Here is a 21,146-nt window from a genome sequence, read left to right on the forward strand (position 1 = left end):
CGTGACAGCCACACTTCCTAAATGATGATGCTCAGCTTCTACCGTCACCTCCATGAGTCCACCGTAAGGAAAATTTCCCTTTGCCTCCATTCAAATTTAGTTTCTAAAACACACTGGTTCTTAACCCAAAGTTCATTTCTAGTATTAAAATTCTCAGAGTTATAGGGCCCTGCTCAATAGGAAATAAAAATCTAATTCTCTGCCAACCTATAGTGGTCAAAGGCATACGATTTTAGGCATCCAGAGGCATTATAGCAATGTTTTCTTTCCCTCAGCCCACTTTTTAAAACTTAAATCTTAACATTACCCCAAGCGCAGAAGTAGGGTTAAGTAGAAAATGTATTCAAGAACCATTGAGCCTGGAAAATGCACATGAAATATTTATGTTAAATATGCCCTAGAGAATCTGGTTTTTAATGAACAGGAACTAAATTACAAAGACTACAGTGTTCTGAAGACTTTCTCTTCCATGCCAGTTCCCTGGTAGAGCTGGCTGTGCTACTGAAGCCTACCCTATAGCCATAGACCTGATCCTAGCGCCCCGCCAAGAATATCCCAGCAGAGTCCCTGTCTGAGCTGCTGTGATTGATGTCATAAATGGACAGTTTTAGTTGCCCTAAAAACTGAGGAAACAAAGCATTTTTTCATTTAGCTATTTCTTTCCTATCATCCACTGCTAAAGAAAAACAAAAATCCTAAATGTAGTAGTATAAAACAAATGAATCAGTATTTATCCCTAGTACACGAATGGACTTTGGGAGCCCACTCCACATAGAGGAATAATCTCTCAGCCTACACATGCAGGGGAGAGTCTAGGCCCTGATCCAAATGATATGACAGTCTTTGAAGATCCCCCATGGAAGGCCTCACCCTCCCTGAGGAGCAGAAAGGAGATAGGATAGGGGGTCAGTGGGGGTCAGGGAAAGAGGAGAGGGAGAGGTAACCTTGATTGACATATAAAACAAGCTTGTTTCTAATTTAAATAAAAACAATAACTATTTAATTATGGCCATGTTTGAGCATTAGAAATTCAAACTATCAAAGAGAAGAAACTTTAAAGGAAAATAATCATATGAAAATATTCAAAACATTTAGAACAAAGAAACCCAAATAAGGTGATATATTTATCTATCAAATTGACAAATATTTAAACATCAATTAATGGCTACCGATTTCATGTTGTTGAGAATACGGAAAAGATGGATGTTTGTATTCTTGCTCTGGTCTTGGTAGATTTTGGAATATACAGCCCTAGGAGAGACTTATAGAAGCATACTGTTCCTTATCTCACTGACTGTGGTGATATTTTGTTCATGATGTAACAAATAAAGCTTGCCTAAGGATCAGAGTACATAACTAGCCACACTAGTTAGCCACAGATGTTAGACAATGGTGGCATGACCCTTTAACCCTTTTAGTTGTCACTCTGGTTGGTCATAGAGGCCAGGCTTTGTGATATACACCTTTAATCCCAGCACTTGGGAGACAGAGGCAGACAGCTCTCTCTTAATTCAAGGCCACCCTGAGCTACATGAAATTGATCCAGTCCAAAAGAGAAACCGAGCTCACACAAAGGTGATCTCAGCACTTAGGATCCCACACCTTTAATCCTAGCACTACAGAAGAAGGAGAAGACAGGGTTCAGGGCAGTCTGAGGTTTGGAAGAGCAGATGCAGTCTGAGGACAGGATTGCCCTTTTGGTCTGAGCATTGAGAGAGATAAACACTCTCTAGTGGCTGGTTGCTTTGCTTCTCTGATCTTCAGCTTTAACTCTAATATCTCTGTCTGGGTTTTTATTATTAACACCAATTAGAGTTGGTGCAACAACTGAGCAATCCTGAGATGTAGGAAAATTTCATCTATGCATAGTGTCCATTGTCTGTTATTATAACAAAATACCCTACACAATTTATAAAGAGACAGAGATTTAGGGGCTGCCAGTTTCGCATGCTTTGTTTGGGGATCTATGACAAGGTAGCATATTAACACTTCTCAGTTCATCACTAGAAAGCCAAAGAGAAAGAGGAAGAAGCTGGCTTCTTTTGTGACATGGCCCTCATGACCTGAAGACCTTTCAGTAGGTCCTACTTTTTACAGTTGACCACCACCTCTCAACAGCAAAAAATGAGAACCAACATGTTAACTCACAGGCTTCTAGAAGGCATTGTAATCTAAACTATGGCACTGCTGCCCTCTCAGAACCACTTTATTTCTGTAAACTAGTAAAGAAATCCCTTCTTCCATTGCCAGTTTTATTTATTTGAGCATTTTCTTTTCTTTTTATTCTTAATGATAATTTCGGGTTTGTCATTTTTGTTATGTATTTTAAAGAATAACTTCATTGAACTTTATATTTTTCTATATTTTGTTTCACTTATTTTTAACATAAATAACTTAGTTTTGTTTTCCCCCTTGTGCTAGATGTGGGGAATAACATCATAGTGTAGGGATATGTGTAGGAGGAGCCCAGATGTGAGAGAGAGAAGACAGGGCAGAGTTGGAGTCTGCCCTCCAAAGACACCCACCCACACTGCCCTGCTTGGAGCTAATTCCTCTAACAGGCTGCATATGCTGTCATTTCCACCACCTCCTCACAGTGTAACAAGATGGAGTCCTTCAAGACAGGAACATCTGGGAGACAACCAGATCCAGGCTACAGCACTGCCCTTTATGCTTGCCGTCACTGCAATTCTCCACTGCTTCCTCTGAACTCCCATAAATGTCGCAAAGGCTTTCATTTTAGTTGAAGTTAATGATTGCTACTGAGAAACTGTCTCTTATTTTGTTTTTCTGGGGCTGTATGAGTTTCTTTATTTTTGAAGATTAGTTTTACCACATCCAGAATTTTTTATTAATGGGTTTTCTTTTGTCATCAGGAATATGCTATCCAATTGTTGTGTGATCTCCATGACTTCCAAAAGGCAACCAGGTAGTTTCATGTGTTCTGTTTCAGGTTGTATTCAGCACTGGATAAACTCAAGGCCCTGTGCATTCTATTCAAACACTGTACTTCTGAGGTCCACCCCTGGCCGGAAATCAGCTTTGAGTCTTACTGAGCATCTCACATACATTTTTGGATCAGTGCTCATGTTCTCATGTTTGCCTCTCAGCAGGTTGACCATTATATGGATAATATGAAAATCTCTGACTTTATCCTATTCTGATCTTATTGAGTTCTTTAGATAGGAATATTAATGCTGTTTGTAAAATTATGGACGCCTTCAGCCATTGTTTTTTCCTGTCTAGGTCTCTCCTCTTTTTGTGCAACTCCTACTATGTATAAATGGTATGCTTGGTAGTGTTCTCTTCTTTTTGCTTCATTTTTTATCTGTTAAAATAGGTCATCTCAATTGGACCGTATTTGTAGTTATTATTATTATTATTGTCAACTTAAATCTGCTATTCAATACTTTTCATTCATTATTATACTTTTCACTCCATAATTTATCTTTTTATTTCTATCTGTTTATACTGTCTGCTTGATAGATAACTCATTGATTCCCTATTTTGATGTCATTATGCAGACTATATACCTCTTTTAGCTGTTTGGACATGTTTAAAGTCTTCTTCTCATAAGTACAACACCTGACCTTGCTCAGAGGGTTTTTATTTATCCTCCCCTATTCCTATGCATGGAGCACATGTTCTTGATTCTAAATATGCCTCATGATACTTTAACTGAAGACTGACATCTTAGGGAACACCATGTAGTAAATCTGGAAGTGAGATCCACACCACTCTTTGTGTTTAGGTTAATGTTCTGGACCTTATTGTTGCTGTGTTGATTTATTTATTTGCATGTTTATTGAATTTCCTAGACCAAGTCTCTGAATTCTGTGACATTTTGAGCTCTATTGGATTTCTCCTTGTTTAGCCTAGTGGTCAAAGATCAGACTAACATTTTCTTAAAGGTAGTAACTGGGTAAAGTTTTTCTTATCTTTGCTGGCAGGCTTTAAATACTTCTTAGGGTATACCTTCAAGGCTCAGGCAGAAGTTTGCAAGTCTGTTTTGACCTTCAAAAGCTATTTCCATAGAACTTTAAGATCAGTCAGAAGTGAACATTTGGAATCTTTTTAGGTATTTTCTGGTTAAACTAACATTCTCTAGTACACATTGCCTTCTAAGTCTCTATGAACATGTAACTAGTAAAGTCCCCATGAGTCTCTCTCTCTCTCTCTGTCTCTCTGACTCTCTCTGTCTCTCTGTCTCTCTGTCTCTCTGTCTCTGTCTCTGTCTCTCTCTCTCCATTTCTTTCTTTGCAATTCTTGGGCCAGTGCTCTTGGCCACAGTTGTCTTTCCTAGCTTAAGAAGCTGAGGTGTTAGGTAATTGCCATGGACTGCCTTCAACGTATGTTCCAAATATAAAACCTTTCTCAGAGAACAATGTCAGAGTCATGTAACAAACCTCAGCCCAATAAATGGGACTTTCTGGATACCTTCCAGTTATCTGGGAATGGAACTTCTTGAATAACTCCAATCCTGGGGTATCCCCCAGTGTGTTAAGTTGCTATTTTGCATAGATATTATGATTGAGATGACTTTGAACCCATCTCCTTTCAAAGGAACTGTAGACTTGGCATCAATGGACAGACGGGACATATTATAAACCCCACACATCTTGTGGTTATATTTGACAGAGTACTGTCTTGATTGATTAAATGCTCCTGGGGAGGCTGCAAGCTTCTTGTTCATTTTCAGAATTCTGCAATGGTTGCTTGGCAATTGTTTCTGGTGTTTTTGTTGCTTTGGTGAAAGTGATTTTTGGAGTTCCTCGACCCATCATTCTTAAAGGTCTCCCTGTCTCAAAACACAGCAGTATCTTTAATTATTAAACAAGAGAGAAATAAATGTCTAAACATACATCAGCAATGGAAAATCTAGATACATTATGGTATCCTTCATGTCACAGCAACAGCTACTAACAGAGGTAAAAGTGGAGTGTGTGACAACATGTGAGTGGTAAATGAACAACCATTTTACATAGTAAGCGTGATGTATGTGAGCAAAGTTAACTCATTTATTTAATAAAATAATGATTTGTTCCTGAAAGTGGATTGACTTAGAAGGAAAAAAAAAGATTGTCCCTAATGCCAAATACTACCAATAAAGAAAACATGATTTTTTAAAAATTTTGGTTCTTTTTGTATATGATGTTTGTGTTTGTGAGTTTTCCAAATCTCCTATATGTTCCTTTTATAATGATGACAGTTACCTAAGAAATATTTGTGCCATGCTGAGGCCTTACTTGATCTAACAGATCTCAAACAGCCCCATTTAATTTTGAAAAACTCCTTTTAAAGTATGTACTTTTTGTTCCCTTGTCTTCCAAGAATTTGGTTGGATCACACATCTATATTTTACCAACAAATACTTTGAATGGTGGAACACTTTAGTTCAGGAACCCCTTTGAAAATCTCATTCAAACCATGCATCATCTCTCCAGTGAAAATGTACATGCACACATTATTTTCTTAATTGAGAAGCATTCAGTTAAATTAACTGTTCATGGAAAATACTGAAAGCAACGTAATTCATCAATATTATATAGCACAAATTATAAAAATGTTTTTTCTTATGTTAGTTGTAGTCTTCCTTTTTGTATTAGACAAAAAAGGGGGAATTGTGGTGACATATTGTTTATGATATAATGAAGTCACTATAGATCAAAAGCCAAAGCTAGCCACAGCCACAGAGTCAGGCAGTAGTGACACACACCTTTAATCCCAGGACTCGGGAGACAGGCAGACGTATCTCTGTTAGTTGAAGGCCACACTGAGTTACACGAAATTGATCCAGTCTAAAAAGAGAAACAGCTCATACAAAGTTGATTCAGCACTTGGGATCAAATACCTTTAATCCCAACACTAGCAAAATGGAGGCTGGAGAGATATGGCTGGGCAGAGAGAGTAATATAAGGCTGGAGGAGACAGGAATTTGGAGGAGTGAAGCCTGAAGTTTGATGGAGACAGCATTGTACTCTGAGGATTTGTGGAGATAAGATCATCCATTTTGATCTGAGGTAGAGGTGAGAGCTACTAGCTTGACTGCTTTGCTTCTCTGATCTTTCAGCTTGAACCCCAATATCAGGCTTTTTAATAAAGGAAGGCATGTGGAAGAGGAACAAAGACCTGGAAACCTTGGGTCTTCGTGTGTGTGTGTGTGTGTGTGTGTGTGTGTGTGTGTGTGTGTGTGTGTGTGTGTGTGTTGTGTATTGAAATTTTGAATATGCATACCTATATGCAAAAGAGAAAGAAGAAGTGTTCTAGAAGGAGGTGACTTGCCCAAGACTGTCCTGTTAGATGATAACAAACATGGGTTACCTCTAAGAGTCTAAGCTTTTAGATCAAGGTTCTTCCCTCATGTTACCTGGAACCATAGCACAAATGGCAGTATATGCTAGGTCTTCTATGACTCTTGGAGAAAGCCAAGCTCTCCTTGCTGTGGTTTCTTTCTCTGGTCTTGGCACTCACACTTGATTCCAGGCATCCTTGGAATATAGGAAGATAGTGTGGAACCTGGCCTGGCATCTAGCAGGTCCTTATCAGATTTAAGTGACCACTGTTCCCAACCAGATAAGAGGAACCAAAGAGTCCCAGGGAAACTCCAAGAGAATTAGGTAATTGGTCTGTAAGAGAATACTTTGTCACAACACATCCCTGGGGCAACTGGGTACTGAATGATGTATAAGCACTTTCTGAGAGAAGAGGTTGGGTAATTTGGTGTATAAGTGTGAACACCGGGTTGTAAAAGCTGCAACGTGGAAGAATAAAGGGCATTTGAAGAAAAGGGAAGGAACGGGTGCCAAGTAAGCAGTGAGGAAAGCAAGAGGTTAGGGGTCTAACAGTAGATTTGAACTGTGTCCTCACACAGTTCCTGCTTCATGTCCCTATGCTGGTGCCAATCTGGAAGCTAACCATCCTTCTGTCTGTTTGGCTTTCCACAGCTCCCCTTTGCAGAAGGCCTGTATCACTTTTATCACAATGGCCTTTCAAAGGCCAAAAGAAGACGCAGTCTACACCAGCGGCAGCTGGAGAGGGACCCCAGGGTGAGTTCTGCCCAGAAACCTGCATCTTGATCTCCACGACCACACCAAAACTCTCCCGGTGGATACACAGGGTGGGCAGGAGATGTTGGAATGCTGGGATTTTGTTTATTTTGATAGAAGACAGGATCACTGGAAAACATCATATACTCCCTGCTCCCATTTTGTGCATAGTGAATAACCCTAGGCCACATATATAGGAATGGGGGAGGAAACTCGGGTATTTCGTTGCCTTCTCTTTAACTATTACATGAAGATTGCAGATTGCCTGAAAGCATGCCTTTGGCCTGTGGTGGATGGAAAGATACACGGTGGTTTACTGAGTTATTTATGGGAGTTTTATATTAGCAAATTTGTGCTTTGAAAAGGGTCCTGTGTTTCATATTATGAACAGAACAATATGTAGACCAGTAGAGGATGGTCATATCTCCACAGGCAGTGGTGTCTCAGTATCTACGAATGGCTACAGCCCCAGACCTCAATCAGTCTTCTTCCCTTGTGTTGTCTTCTACTGACCCATGTGGTCCCCACTCCTCAGCTATCTTCTTTTGTTATGTTAGTAATATTTTTATTAAAATCATTGTAACATTTCCCCCTCCCTTTCCTGTCTTCAATATATCCTTTTTCCTTTGCTCCTTCTCAAATTCATTAACTATTTTTTAATTATTGCTATATTTCTATAAAAAATCCCTTGAATATAAATACAACCTTTTAAGTCCACTTTGTGTCTAAAGATATAGATATAGACATGGATATGGATATGGATATGGGTATAGATATAGATATAGATGTAGATATAGATATAGATGATATAGATATCCACTTGGTATTGAATAACCTATTATGGGTTCCTGGGGAAGATTGATTCTCCCTCCTTCACAGTCCTTAGCTGCCTGTATGTCTATGTCTAGAGGTTCAACCCTATGAACCTCCATGTTAGGATATCTATTGGTGTCTTTGTTCAGGTCTTGCTTAGGAAACTATATTTTTAATGTTTCATGGGTACATCTTCCATGTCATTTCTAGGAGATACAATCGCACAGAAGACTTCCTGGTCCTCTGGCCCTTGTAATCTTCCTGCCACCTTCTTTCTTGATGTTCCCTGAGTCTTGAGTGAAGGAATTGTACAGTAGATGTGTCAACTAGGGCTAGACACTCCATTATCAGTCTTTCTCTGTGTTGTGACAGTTATGAATCTCCATCTGTTACAAAATTGACTCAGCTATCTCCTTAATGTTCATGATCTCCATCTTTTACCTCTAATTTGCATTTCACTCTTTGACTCCAGATCTTACTTTTAACTCCCTCAGACAGCTAAAATTTGTTTTTGTTTTTTTTTCAACCAAATGTAAGATCTTAGCCATGAGGAGTTCCGCTTCAGTGTTCCTGTTCCTTTTCTTCAGAGCAGCAACTTTAGCCATCATGGCATTCTTCCTCCTTTAATTTCCAACTACCATGTACTTGTACATTCACCCCACAGGGGACATTTTGGTTTCTCTTAGGCAAGTTCTAAGAGGCAATGTACCACCAAGGTCAAGTTTATGTCTATGCTTTGAAGGCAGTGCAACCTCTTTCTTTTGATTCTTAAGGAATAGACAGTAAGTGGGTGAGATGTTTGAGTTAGGGGTTTGTACAAGACTCGTTTTAGTAAGTAGTTTTAATTGGGGTTTCAACAGAAAGTAAAGGCTCCCAAGCAAGTCACCAAATGTCAGGCCATAGGCAAGTTTGATTTATTCCTTAACAGGGGTCTTTTCACATGGCCTGAGGGGAACGTTGATTCTAAGAAGCCATTTTGTCATTGTCTTTGCAATAAAGACCAAGTGTCTAATTCTGAATCTATTGTATGAGTCACCACCATGACCCAAGTGAAGAGCTCTCTTTCACAGCCTTGTCCTTGGTCATACTAATTGCCAAGGGACACCTTTGAGCACATTGGAATGTAATAATTAATATCATTTTTTAAATTCAAGTGGGTACCACTGGATAAGGGACCACCCAGGTACACTATGAAACTGCTTTTCCCTCATGTCAACCATGCCCCAGATTACCTATGACGGTCAATCAGTTTCCTTTCACTCATATATTGATATAGAAGCCATGTTAGTTTTTCTACTTCAATAGTTCAAAGGCATTACCCTCCCACATACTCAAAAACACATAAAAGGAATGAGGCAAAAACAGAGAGATACTTTTAAGCCCAGGCAGGCTGAAAGCAGAACTGAAGAACAAGTGTCTGAAAGGACATTGTTTGGATCAGGAGATTATGTGACGCCACTAAGCTGAGATTGTTTCATTTGAAATGATCTTTAACATGGTCATTCTTGGTACTGTGTGATGTTTACAAAAGGGAAGATAATGACACAGGTTGGTAAAGAAGGAGTCCACATTGGTAATTCTATTCATATGTCTCTCTTTTCAAAATATTATCCTTTATCACTAACAGGGGCATCTGTTCCCTTTCATCATGCATTTTAAGTATCCTAGTAGCCAACTGCCTGGCAGTAGGAGAAGTAAGCATCTTCCCTGCCCATAAAGGCCCACAGAAGTCATCAGGGAACCTCAGCAAGATTAAGTAGCTTTAATGTCATCAATAATAAATTCATTTTAGGGGAATAAATAGACCCTGAAGTTCTCAGGCATCTTTTTATTAAAAAGTTGTTTTTTTAAAAAGAAAAGTTTACTTAAAACTGCTTCATTCCAAAATATTACATTAAGGCTTTGATCTTTTCTATGTGATATTCTTAGGGTCATATAATGTTAGGTATATGCAGAGTTCAGAACTGGCAGACACTATTCTTAAACAAAAAACATCAGTGATTATTGCAAAAGTAGCAATGTGAAAATTCGCCCTGAGGTTTTATAAACCTTAACAAAAGTGCAAGCATATATAGTTTGGGAGTAATGCAAGCATCTGTAGTTTGGGGGTATGCCAGCTTCGGGATTTGTGAGGGCTAGTTTTATAGCAACTGACACAAGCTGCAGCCATCAGAGAGGAGGGAACCTCAACTGAGAAAATACCTCCATAAGACCCATCTGCATCAGCTCCTGCCTCCAGGTTCCCTCCCATTTTCATTTGTTTTCCTGGCTTCCTTCAATGAAGAAGAATGACATAGAAGCTCCAGTGAAATAAACCCTTTCCTCCCCGAACTGTTTTCGTCATGATGTTTTTTCCCCAGCAATAGCAACCCTAACTAAGACAGGGTTACTAAGCATATACCAACAGATTGTAAACTGAAAGTAAGTAATAGCGAAATAAAAGGCAGATGATCTGGGGAACTCAATGAATAGTTGGTACAGGCTCTCATTTTTTTGCATAGATGTTGCAAATTGTGGTTCATGAGCCATAATTTAAGAGTAAGTTGCTTCTTTCTTCTCTGAAAATGTCTTCTAGACCATAACTTCTCAAATTGTGTGCTGCAACCCACATGGGGTTGTGTAAATAAATACTGGAAATATAACATAATTGGCAACATAAAAGGTTCCTGAACATATGACAGCCAAATGAACAAGAATCCAAGGTGTTTCTGGCAGCCTATGTCCATATTATGCCATATAATTTCACTACAGCCTGGTCACACAGAATGCAATGCCAACCAATACTGCCTAACACGCTGTTTTAACTACTTTTCTATTGTTGTGATAAAACACCATTACCAAAGAAACTTATAAAAGAAAGAATTTAGTTGATTTACAGTTTCAGAGGGTTAGAGTCCATGATGACTTAATGAAAGAACAACAGATCTCACATCTTGATCTGCAGCCATGAGGCAGAGATAACGAGAAAGCATAGTCTTTGAAACCTCAAGGCTAGCTAGCCCCCAGTGACACATTTCCTACAAGGCCACACCCTCTAACCCTTTTTAAACAGTTCCACCAACTGGAGACTAAGCATTAAAATATATAAGGCTGTTGTTTCTAGTTTCATACAAACCACCAAACACCTCAGCTCAAATTCAAGCACATTTCCTGTTATAAATTACAGTATTTTACTGTAATTTTTCTTCTTATACAGAAATATAATAGTTTAATGATGATGACCTTTAATATTTTCCTACCAGCATTCCTCAGCATGTATCAAATTGGTGTATCATTAGACTGTATTGTATTATAATGTTTGACTTTAAAAATTGCTGTTTGAGCTGATTGACTTGAGTTTCAAAAAAAATCATTGAATTAATTTTGGCTGAGGCAGAATTTCCAACAATTTCTATACTAGCCCTAAACACCATTTTGTACTACATGTTTATGAAAAGAGGCCAATTATAAAATAAAAGCATCCATCAACTCTGAGAAACATTAAAATGCTTAATCAAATATTTAGTCAAGATTTAATACTTTAATCAGTAACAAATATATCTAAGTATGCAAATATCTATCTCAATATGCAAATTTGTCCTCATCTTTACGAAATGCTGAAATTTTAGGTGTACCAGAAAAACTATCTTATAATAGTTTGTGTAGCTATTTTATATTTCTTGATTCTCAGACTCAACAAAGAAAGAAATCTTGACCACAAAATGGCCATGAGTTGAAAATGTTAAGAAGTCCCAGACAGTGAGTAAATGGTACTCACTGTCTGTGACTTGTGAAAGGTAATATAAGCCCAAAGAACTGCATTATGCAAAAGATGGACTGAGCTATTACAAGATCTTGAGGTTAAATTCATCTAGGCAACTTTTTGGCCCCCCCCCAAAAAACCAGTATTTATTACCAACACAACCGAGCAGGACACCTGCTAAACCATTGAAAATGTGCCGTTTCTCATGTTCCAAAAAAAATGGATAGTGCACCTCTTCCATATGTCTATCATCCAGTCACATGATCTGAGCCATATTTTTTCCTAATTTGAATCAATCTTACTTTACATATCAATTCCAGTTCCCCCTCTCTCTCATCCTCCCACACTCCCCAACGGCCCCCCATCCCATTCCCTATCATTCCCCAGGGAGAGTGAGGCATTCCATGAGGGATCGTTAAAATCTGTCAAGTCATTTAAGACAGGGCCTAGGCCCTCCCCTGTGTATCTAGGCTAAGAGAGTGTCCCTCCATGGGAAATGGGCTCCAAAAGTCCATTCCTGCACTAGGGATACATCCTGGCTCCACTGCCAGAAGCCCCATAAGCTGTCCAGTGCTACTAACTGATACCCATGTTCAGGGGGCCTGTTCTGATGCTATGTTGGTTCCCCAGCTGTCAGACTGGGGTCCATGAGTTCCCACTTACTCAGGTAAGGTGTTTCTATGGATTTTCCCCGAGTGGTCTTTGACCCCTTTGTTCGTTCGTCACTCCTCCCTCTCTGAAACTGGATTCTAGGAGTTTGGCTCAGTGCTTGGCTGTGAATCTCTGCTTCTGCTTCCATCAGCTACTGGGTGAAGGCTCTAGAGTGGCATTTAAGGTAGTCATCAATCTCACTTTAGGGGACGGGCATTTAAGGTAGTCTCTCCTCTATTGCTTAGGGTCCTAGTTGTGGTCATGCTTTTGAATCTCTGTATAATTCTGTAGTGCCAGATCTCTCTTTAAACCTATAGTGACTCCCTCTATTGATGTGTCTCTTTTCTTGTTCTCCTCTTTTCCCCCTGCTCAATCTTCCTGATCCCTCATGTTATCCTCTCACCTCCTCTACTCCACTTCTCTTTCTCCTACCTTTTTCTCCCTCCCCCCATACTCCCCATTTGTTCAGGGGCTCTTGTCCCTTTCTGCTTCACTGATGGACCATGTATGTCTGTCTTATGGTCCTCCTTGCTTCCTAGCTTCTCTGGAGGTGTGAATTGTAGGATGGTGTATCCTTTTCACTGTGTCTAGACTCCAAAATACCATGTTTGTCTTTCTGTTACTGAGTTACCTCACTCAGGATGGTTTCTTCTAGTTCCATCAATTTGCCTGAAAATTTCAAGATTCCATTGGTTTTTTTTCTGCTGGGTAGTACTCCAATGTGTAACTGTACCACATTTTCTGTATCCATTCTTCAGTTGAGGAACATCTAGGTTGCTTCCAGGTTCTAGCTATTACAAATAATGCTGTTATGAACATAGTTAAACAGATGTCCTTGTTGTATGAATGTGCATCCTTTGGGTATATGCCTAAGAGTGGAATTGCTGGATCTTGAGGTAGACTGGTTCCCATTTTCTGGAGAAACGACCATACTGATTTCCAAAGTGAGCTTTTTTTAAAAGATCTGTTTTTTAAAATGTTGGTGACAATTTTTGGAACTCCAATGATGCATAAAAGTTTATTAAGATTGATAATAGAATCACTTCAGACATTCACAGTCTTATCGCCAAAGCAAGAGAGAATTCTCTGTTCTTTGAAATAAGCTAAACATGATCCATGTCACTTGCTTGTTAAAGTCTGAGCTAATGAGTAGACCAGACTTTCTGTGTTCATGTGATTTAAACAATAGGATAATTGATATTGTTTTTATAGATGGGTTTATTGTCACAATTGATACTTGGGTGGTTGACAAAAATTGAGAATGCCTTGTAATTGCTTCATGTTCTTCCCTGACTTGACACAGTAATGCACTGACAACTAATTGAGTGTGGTGATCTAACCATAATTAGTGAACTTCTAAGCTATGTGTAGACGCAGACAGAAAAAAATAAAAGTGAGCCATGAAGGAACCCGTGGAAAACAAAATCATGATATAGCAATTCACCCATATATCACACATGCCTTCTGAAAAAGTAAAAAGTAAAAAATGATGGAACCTCAGTGGTTTGAAGCAAGCTGAGAAATCTGTGTGCCTTCTTCCCACAGAAGTTACATAAAATTTGTCACAACTGCTAAACTATTAGCTCCCAGTTCTTTTCAAAGACCTTGAATTAATCATCAGTCTTTTAAATAAGGGCAGGTCATTGGAAAGTACTGTGGTCCGGCCACAATCATTCCTTGAATTTACACTGATGAAAAATTTCATTACTTGGATTAAAAATTGGAGAAAAGATGAAACACTATTTCCTTTCATTTCAAACAGAAATGCCTCCAAAGAAACTCCCCTCTCCCACTTTTGTCCTGACTAAACTCTCTTCCAGGGAATGACAGAAAATTTGTGGTCACTCTACTTATTATCACATAGAGTGTTTGACATCCTCTCAGCCTGGGCACTGAGTGAAAAGAGAACACATACAGTATAGAGTCTGTTTAAAAGAATGTTTTCACAAATAGACTATTTTTCCTCATAGTCTTGCTATTAAAATGGTGAGGTTCCCTATGTTCCCTATCTTGAGATTCTGATCAAAGAAATGTTTAGGAACTGCATCTTTTGTCTTCAGGATATTTTTTTCTTCTCTTACACAATACATCCCAACAGCAGTTTCCCCTCCCTCTACTCCTTACAATTGACCCCTTATCTCGCCCCAGATCCACTGCTCCCCCATTTCCCTTCAGAAAAAAATCAGGCCTCCCAGGGATTTCAGCTGAACACAACATAATAAGATGCAATAAGATGAGTAACAAACCCCCATATCAAGGCTGGAGGAGGCAACCCAGTGGGAAGAAAAGCTCCCAAGAACAGTCAAAAGAATCAGAGGCACCCCACTCTTGCTGTTAGGAGTCCCGCAAAAATCCCCAGCTAAACAGACATAACACGTACACAGAGAACCTAGCATATACCCATGCAGGCTTCAGTAGTTCCTGTTTCAGTCTCTGTGAGGCCAGTGAGCCCTGCTTAAATGAGTTCTTTGGCCATGTTCTTGTCGTATCCTTGACCCCTCTGGCTCCTACAATCCTTCGTTCCCTCTTCTGTGGGATTCCCTGAGCTCTGCCTACTGTTTGGCTGTGGGTCTCTGCATCTTCTCCCATGAGCTACTGAAGGAAGCCTCTCCAATGAAGATTGGACTAGGCACCAGTCTATGAGTACAGTAGAATATCATTAGGAATCATTTCATGACTTTTTTTTGGCCAGTCATGCTTTGTTCTATCCTGGGACTCTGGCTTTCCCAAATACCTTCTTTAGGGAAAGGGGAGCATAGGCTTGCCTAGCTTGCCTGTATGTTTACTTGCTAGTAGAAATAACTAGGGGCATGATAGATTATATATCTCATTTTAACAAGTGTTATAGTCCAACCAGCATTTTTTGCTTTTGTATAAAACTTTTGCTTTAGAGGATGTTGCCAACTACTGTCTCTTCAAATTCCCATTTCCTTGTAGCATCAATTGCAGCAAGAGCAGTCCATGACCTAACTAAAGCTACATGGCTTACAAAGGGCCTTAACTGTCCCACAGTGTTGCTCTGTCACTGTGTCATACGTTAATTTTCCCTGCTCCTGTGCACAAAGTATTAAGGAAATGAAGAGTCTTAAGGAAACATGGATAAGTTCTTTGCCTTGAAGCTTTACAGTATAATTTATCTTTTAAACAAAAAAATCTGAGAGGGTAAATGACATCTGAGATCACATAGCCATAATTTATGGAGAAATAAATAAAGTTCAGTACCTTTTCCAATAGTATGATATATTTAAATAAAAAGCTAAGTGGTTATGGGTATGGCTAATGAGCTTGTAGTTCTTTAAAACAATGTTCTTATCATTAATTTAATTCTAAAGATAATATCATTACAATACTAAGATATATCATAGGCTAGCCAAGTGTGGTGATGCTGGCCTTTAATCCCAGCACTCAGAAAGTAGAGGCAAGTGTATCTCTGTGAGTTTGAGGCCAGCCTGTTCTACAAAGAGAGTCCCAGGACAGCTAGGGCTATTACAGAGAGAATCCGTGTTCCATATATACATATGGCTAACTGAATAAGTTGAGCCATGAAGGAATGGAAAAAGGAAAAAGGAATGAGGGATTGATAAGCGTGGGTACTTGCCTCACTCCACTGCTGGGTTATTCTGTGCCCTACTATGGCCAGGAACTGAACAATGGGATAGCGAAACATAAAGTTGGCCTCAGTTACCTAGTGGCTGTCACAGTTTCTGGATGAGAGATTATAGAGTTTTAAGATAATACTTCAGATACAAAATATTTCCTGAATACAGACTGATTTCATCTGCTATGGGAGCAATGGGACAAGACCAGGTTCCAAATTTCCACACTTGTATAAATTGTCTCAATATTTATGTCTAACTTCCCCCAAGGAATTCTCGAAGATAATTTTAACCATGCATAATTTCCACTCTACATGCTTTAGAATTCAATCCTTGAGGTGTGATTTCTCAATGAAAAAGTAAACAAAGATGGTATCTTCACTTGAATTTCCTAGAAACACATTCTGAGAAGTAGAGTCATGTGCAGTTTTGGGGGGGAATGAGGCAGGTAGGGGTCAGCAGAGGAAGACACTGACCTTGGAATATGCTAGCAACAGGCTACCTCAGTAAATCCTACAGATTTGGCAGCAGCGATGTCCTTTCAGAGAAACACCAACTTGAGACAAGGAAGCAGGCTTGTGTGCTCCTGTGTTGACTGGATGATTGGTATTCCTTAAAGGGTCTTAGACGAATCACATTCTCCTGCCAAAGGAAACTTAGAGTCAAAGGAAAAGTCTGGGCCATCTTCAGCAGCTGGGGATGTGGGGTAGCTCTTCAAAGTGAACCAGGAACACACCACAGTGCCCACCACAGCTGGCATGCCCAATTAGTTCAAATTGTCTTCTGAAAAGGGAAGAAGCCCACATTTGACTCAGAAGAACCGTTATGCAAGTGAGCCTGGAGTTCAAAAACACACCAAACACCTACCTTCCCTTTAGGAAACATGTTCAGATCCACTGCAGTCCATGACTTCCTGTTTTGTTCCACTCCCATCTCATAATTTTCACAAGTGACAGGTCAAGAGAGGCTAAGTAATGCCCTCAGAATGATCTAGGGATGAGGGGCCCATCTAGCACTAGAAGTAAGGTCTCTTTTACTCAGAGGTAGCATGCCTTCCAGAGTCAAGCTGTCCCTTACTCAACCCAGCTCCTCACTTCATCCCCACCAGTCTCCTCCAGAGCTCATTTTAAACTCAGGGGGAAAGCCTGAATCCATGGCTAATAACCTTGACCACATTTTGAGCCCTGATGCTGAAGTTGTGAGATCCAAGTGGAGCAGCTCCTGGCTTCGCCTCCCATCTGGCTGCCAAATTCATTTTCTAGACCCTGTGTCAAGAGTCCAGCAGGTGGTTATAAGTGATGTATTTTCAGGGTGACTTGGCAGCATCCAGAGATGAACATGATGGGAAGGAGATCAAAGGGAGATGCCTACATATGTGCCCATATTGGTGGGAAAAGCTCTTCTGCCTGAATCCACTGGTTTTATTTTCCAACAGGGAGCGACTTCCAGTCTCTCCTCTGGGCATTGCAGATGTGCCTGGCTTCCTGCCTCAGTGCTCTGCTATTGATACTATAATTAACTATTTGTGGGGAACTAGGGAGAAGCATTTACTACGGCTTCAGAAAGGCAGGGGAAAGCTGCCAGTGAGTAAGCCTGGTTATTTCCCTAGATGTGAGCACATTTTTAAATGATGGCTGCTATTCTTGCTGCTATCCATAGTAAAGAAGGGGCAGGAACACCCTGGGGGAATGCAGAGAGCAAATCCAGACAGCACGCAGCAGGTGGGAGCCTCACTGGCAGGAATCTAAGGGTGTATAATGTAGAGCTTAAGCTAGCATCAAATTCACTCTATGTCCCAACCTAACCTCAAACTCTACCCTTCTGCCTCAGCTTCTTGAGTGCCGAGGCCTCCAGGAGTGCATTGGTGTGCGTGGGCCACATGCATCATATTTCTAAATCACAAAACAGACTTCTGGAGATGCATGAGCAAACTTTTAGAAATTCCAGAGGAAAAGCGTAAGTGAATGTAGGACAACTTTCTCCTGACTTGCCTTCACAAGTTCTCTCCCAGTCTGTCCCCAAGACACAAAAAGAAACGCCTTCATACACCTAAAAATGTCCCTATTAAATTCTCTAAAAGTGAGCATTTTGTGTATGCTTATTAAATTCTCCATATAACTCCTTTATCTGTATACTTGCTAAGGAACCACATATTTACTGAACCCTACCTACATGCAGGGTGCTGTTCTGGGTCCTGGGATACAACAGTGAATAAAATAAAGTCCTCCTCCCACGAAGCTTGAGTACTGATGGGATGAAAGAGAAAGGCATAAAACTCCATGACTGGTGGTTTAAAAAAGGGGGGACAAAGTATTATAGGGATGAAGAGAGTAGAGTGGGAGGAAGACAGCACTCTGTAGGAGGGGTGATCCTAGTTTATAAAAAGCATCTAGGGTTAGCTACCATGATAAGGTTACATTTAAAGTAGAGTCAAAGGAGATCAGAGGCAATCCCTGTGTATATCTGGAGATAGAGGATCCATGCAGAAGAACAAGCAACAAGAAAAGACCTGGAGTCCAGACACTCATAGCATGTTCTAGAAATAGCAAAATACACTCTAGGAGCGGTAGGAAGGCTGCAAAGAAACGAGCCAAGGGAAAAGGAAGAGATGTGATCAGAGAGGAGAAAGAGGGTAAGATCTTGGGCAGTGCCAACCACTCAGATCAGAATCTCAGGAAGTTCAAGGATGTCTCAGCCTATGCACAAGGAAGTTTACAGAGTGGGGCAAAAGAAGATCAAGGCAAACTGATTGCAGTGCTTTAGGACAGAAAGGCAGGTGGCTTAAACTAGGTAGAAGTGGTAGAGTTGGTGTAACTTAGGCATATTCTGTGGAGGAAGTCTTCAAATTTTCTGATACCATTGTTGATAGGTTAGATAAGAAGAGAACAGAAATCAATGAGACCCCAAAGACAGTGACCTGCCTTATTAGATTGGAAATAGTACTCGGTTGAGAAAGATAGAGACAGGAGTAGGTTAACAGGCAATGGACAGGCAATGTGAGCTTAGTATTAAGCATGTTAACATCTGTCAAGTACATGAATAGAGATGTGACATGAACAAATGGCCATAGCGATCTAGGAGAGAGGTCAAAGTTGAGGCATGCCCTAAAAGTCACCCGCTTATTGGTATAATTAGATGCCATGGCAGTAGCAGTTTTAAGAAATTTTAGCAGACCAGAGAAGATGACTAAGAATGAGACGTAGAAAAATCACAAAATGTAGGGTCCCAGAAAAGAAGACTGGGACCAGCAGAAGAGACAACAACTTGGCAAACCATGTAACTGGAGGTGCAGAAGTCAAAGAAGAAGAATCCAGTCACTATTTCCTAATGTATCCCCATCTGAAAGAGTAAACTGTCCTTTCCTACAATTATTTGTTCTTGGAGATATTGGTATTGTTTCATTTTTCACTCTTGTCTATTTTCCAATCATCCCTAAATGATATTGAAATCCATGGTACATAGATAAACTAACAAAATAAAACTGGTGGCATGAATTTCTCTGGACATTGCTACGCCTGAGCTGGACAGTGAACCATAAGATAAGGAGTCAAGTTTGACTGACAAGGATGAGCACTAAGCTCTTATGATTTCAAGCCCAGGGCTGAGGAGATAGAGGGTCCAGTCAGTAAGTGTTTATCATGTGATCATGCAGACCCACCACGTGTCTCTAGACCTCAGGTGGGAAAAATAACTAAGACTGGTAATTCTTGGTTACAATTTGAGTACTGGAGAGGGGAATACACCAGGATCCCTGAGTTTTATGGACAGCCAGCCTGGTTTAAGAGTGAACCCCAGGCCAATGAAAGATTGTCTCAAAAAACAAGGCAGATAATAAGTGAGAAATGACTCTTGAAATTGTCCTCTGACTTCAACACACATTCAAAAACCCACACCTGCACAAACATGTTCATTTACATGCAAAACACCACACACACACACACACACACAGAAAGAGAGAGAGAGAGAGAAAGAAAGAGAGAGAGAGAGAGAGAGAGAGAGAGAGAGAGAGATGTGTATGCCCTCACACACAGAAAATTCAAGTTTAACAAAGAAGTATCTCAGTAAGGAGACCTGTTTGCACAGCTGATTGGCAAAGTTACCAAGAAAAGAGCCTCTGATGCTGAGGAGAATGACATCTCGTGGTTCCTTTTAGTTTTAAGTAACTAAAGAAGCCAAGAAAAATATAAATGTTGCTGGAAACCAACGGCAGGGAGGGTGAGGGGGTGATAACTTCCAGTCAAGGAAAATAAAAATCCAGCTTGTAATGGATTTCAGAGAAACAAGATTCTTAAAATAATTTCTTTGTTAAGATTCAAAACCCTAACTAGAAAGTAATTTCTCACTGGAATCACTGCTCCAAATGGAATGAATTTTACTCAGTACTTAGCTGAAGATAACTGTGAATATTCCTCACTGGTAACATGAAGAAGTATATAAAAGCCTACCTCATTACCAAATATTCCTAAAATCAAATTTTGGACAACAAAGATAGGCTTGAATTTGTGGTTCCTCATAAAGATATTTTTTAAAGAACTCCCATCCATTGTTTCTAAGTTGGTTTAGCCCATGACATTTTTGTGATCATGTTCTCCATCTGTAAAAGGGCTTGATGCTGTGAAATCCCAATCAAGGGAATATTTTCAAGTGAGTGGAATTTAATCCCTGCCATTTCCAGGCACATGTGAATCTTGTGAGTTCAGAAGAGGACAAGGGGATGAAGTTGGGTCTAGAAATGAGCAAGCAGCAGCTAGACAATGATATTCATGTCTGAATAGCAGCCCCACTGCTGGAGTTTATCTAATTGGTTTGCCATTATCTGTATTGAAAAGGTTGTATTTTCCATCTTCTCTATGGCAAATATGTCTCATTCAGCAATTTAAAAAAAATATTGCCTGAGAGAAAACAGGTAAGACAAAACAATTTTCCATTCCCTGGAAGAGGAGAACAACTCATCTCCAGATACTAAAGAATTTCTTAATAGGTGTTAGTTGTAAGGACACCTTAGAGAATCCACATGAGACAGTCCATCAGAAAGCAGAGCAAAGCAGTCAAACCCTACTGTGAGGAAATAAACCCAAATAGTTGTCTATCTGGGAGAAAAGGAGCATGAAGAAGTCTGACCCGAGGTTGCTCTGGAGTCTGATGCTACTTCTAACACCAGTTGGAATAGCTGTTGTTTCTTCAAACAAGTGCCACTAGGTAACACCTTCAGTTCTCATCTCTGTTCTGTGGGGACTGTGGGCCAGCAGGACTCTCAGCCTCCCCTCAGGTTTCTAAGGATTTGATGTCACCAAAAAT

At 40.0% G+C, this 21,146-nt stretch overlaps 1 protein-coding gene across 1 annotated transcript in view; it reads left to right on the plus strand.

Moving 5' to 3' along the window:
- The window catches only part of Pcsk2 (proprotein convertase subtilisin/kexin type 2), a 233,455-nt gene that overhangs the window by 24,528 nt on the left and 187,781 nt on the right, over positions 1-21,146 (plus strand). Inside the window, exon 2 of the mRNA XM_040746398.1 lies at positions 6,945-7,046. Coding sequence (XP_040602332.1) covers positions 6,945-7,046 — 102 coding nt within the window. The remainder of the gene's footprint in view (positions 1-6,944; positions 7,047-21,146) is intronic.

The sequence above is a fragment of the Mesocricetus auratus genome, unplaced genomic scaffold, assembly GCF_017639785.1.
Source record: "Mesocricetus auratus isolate SY011 unplaced genomic scaffold, BCM_Maur_2.0 Super-Scaffold_100004, whole genome shotgun sequence".
NCBI lineage: Eukaryota > Metazoa > Chordata > Mammalia > Rodentia > Cricetidae > Mesocricetus > Mesocricetus auratus.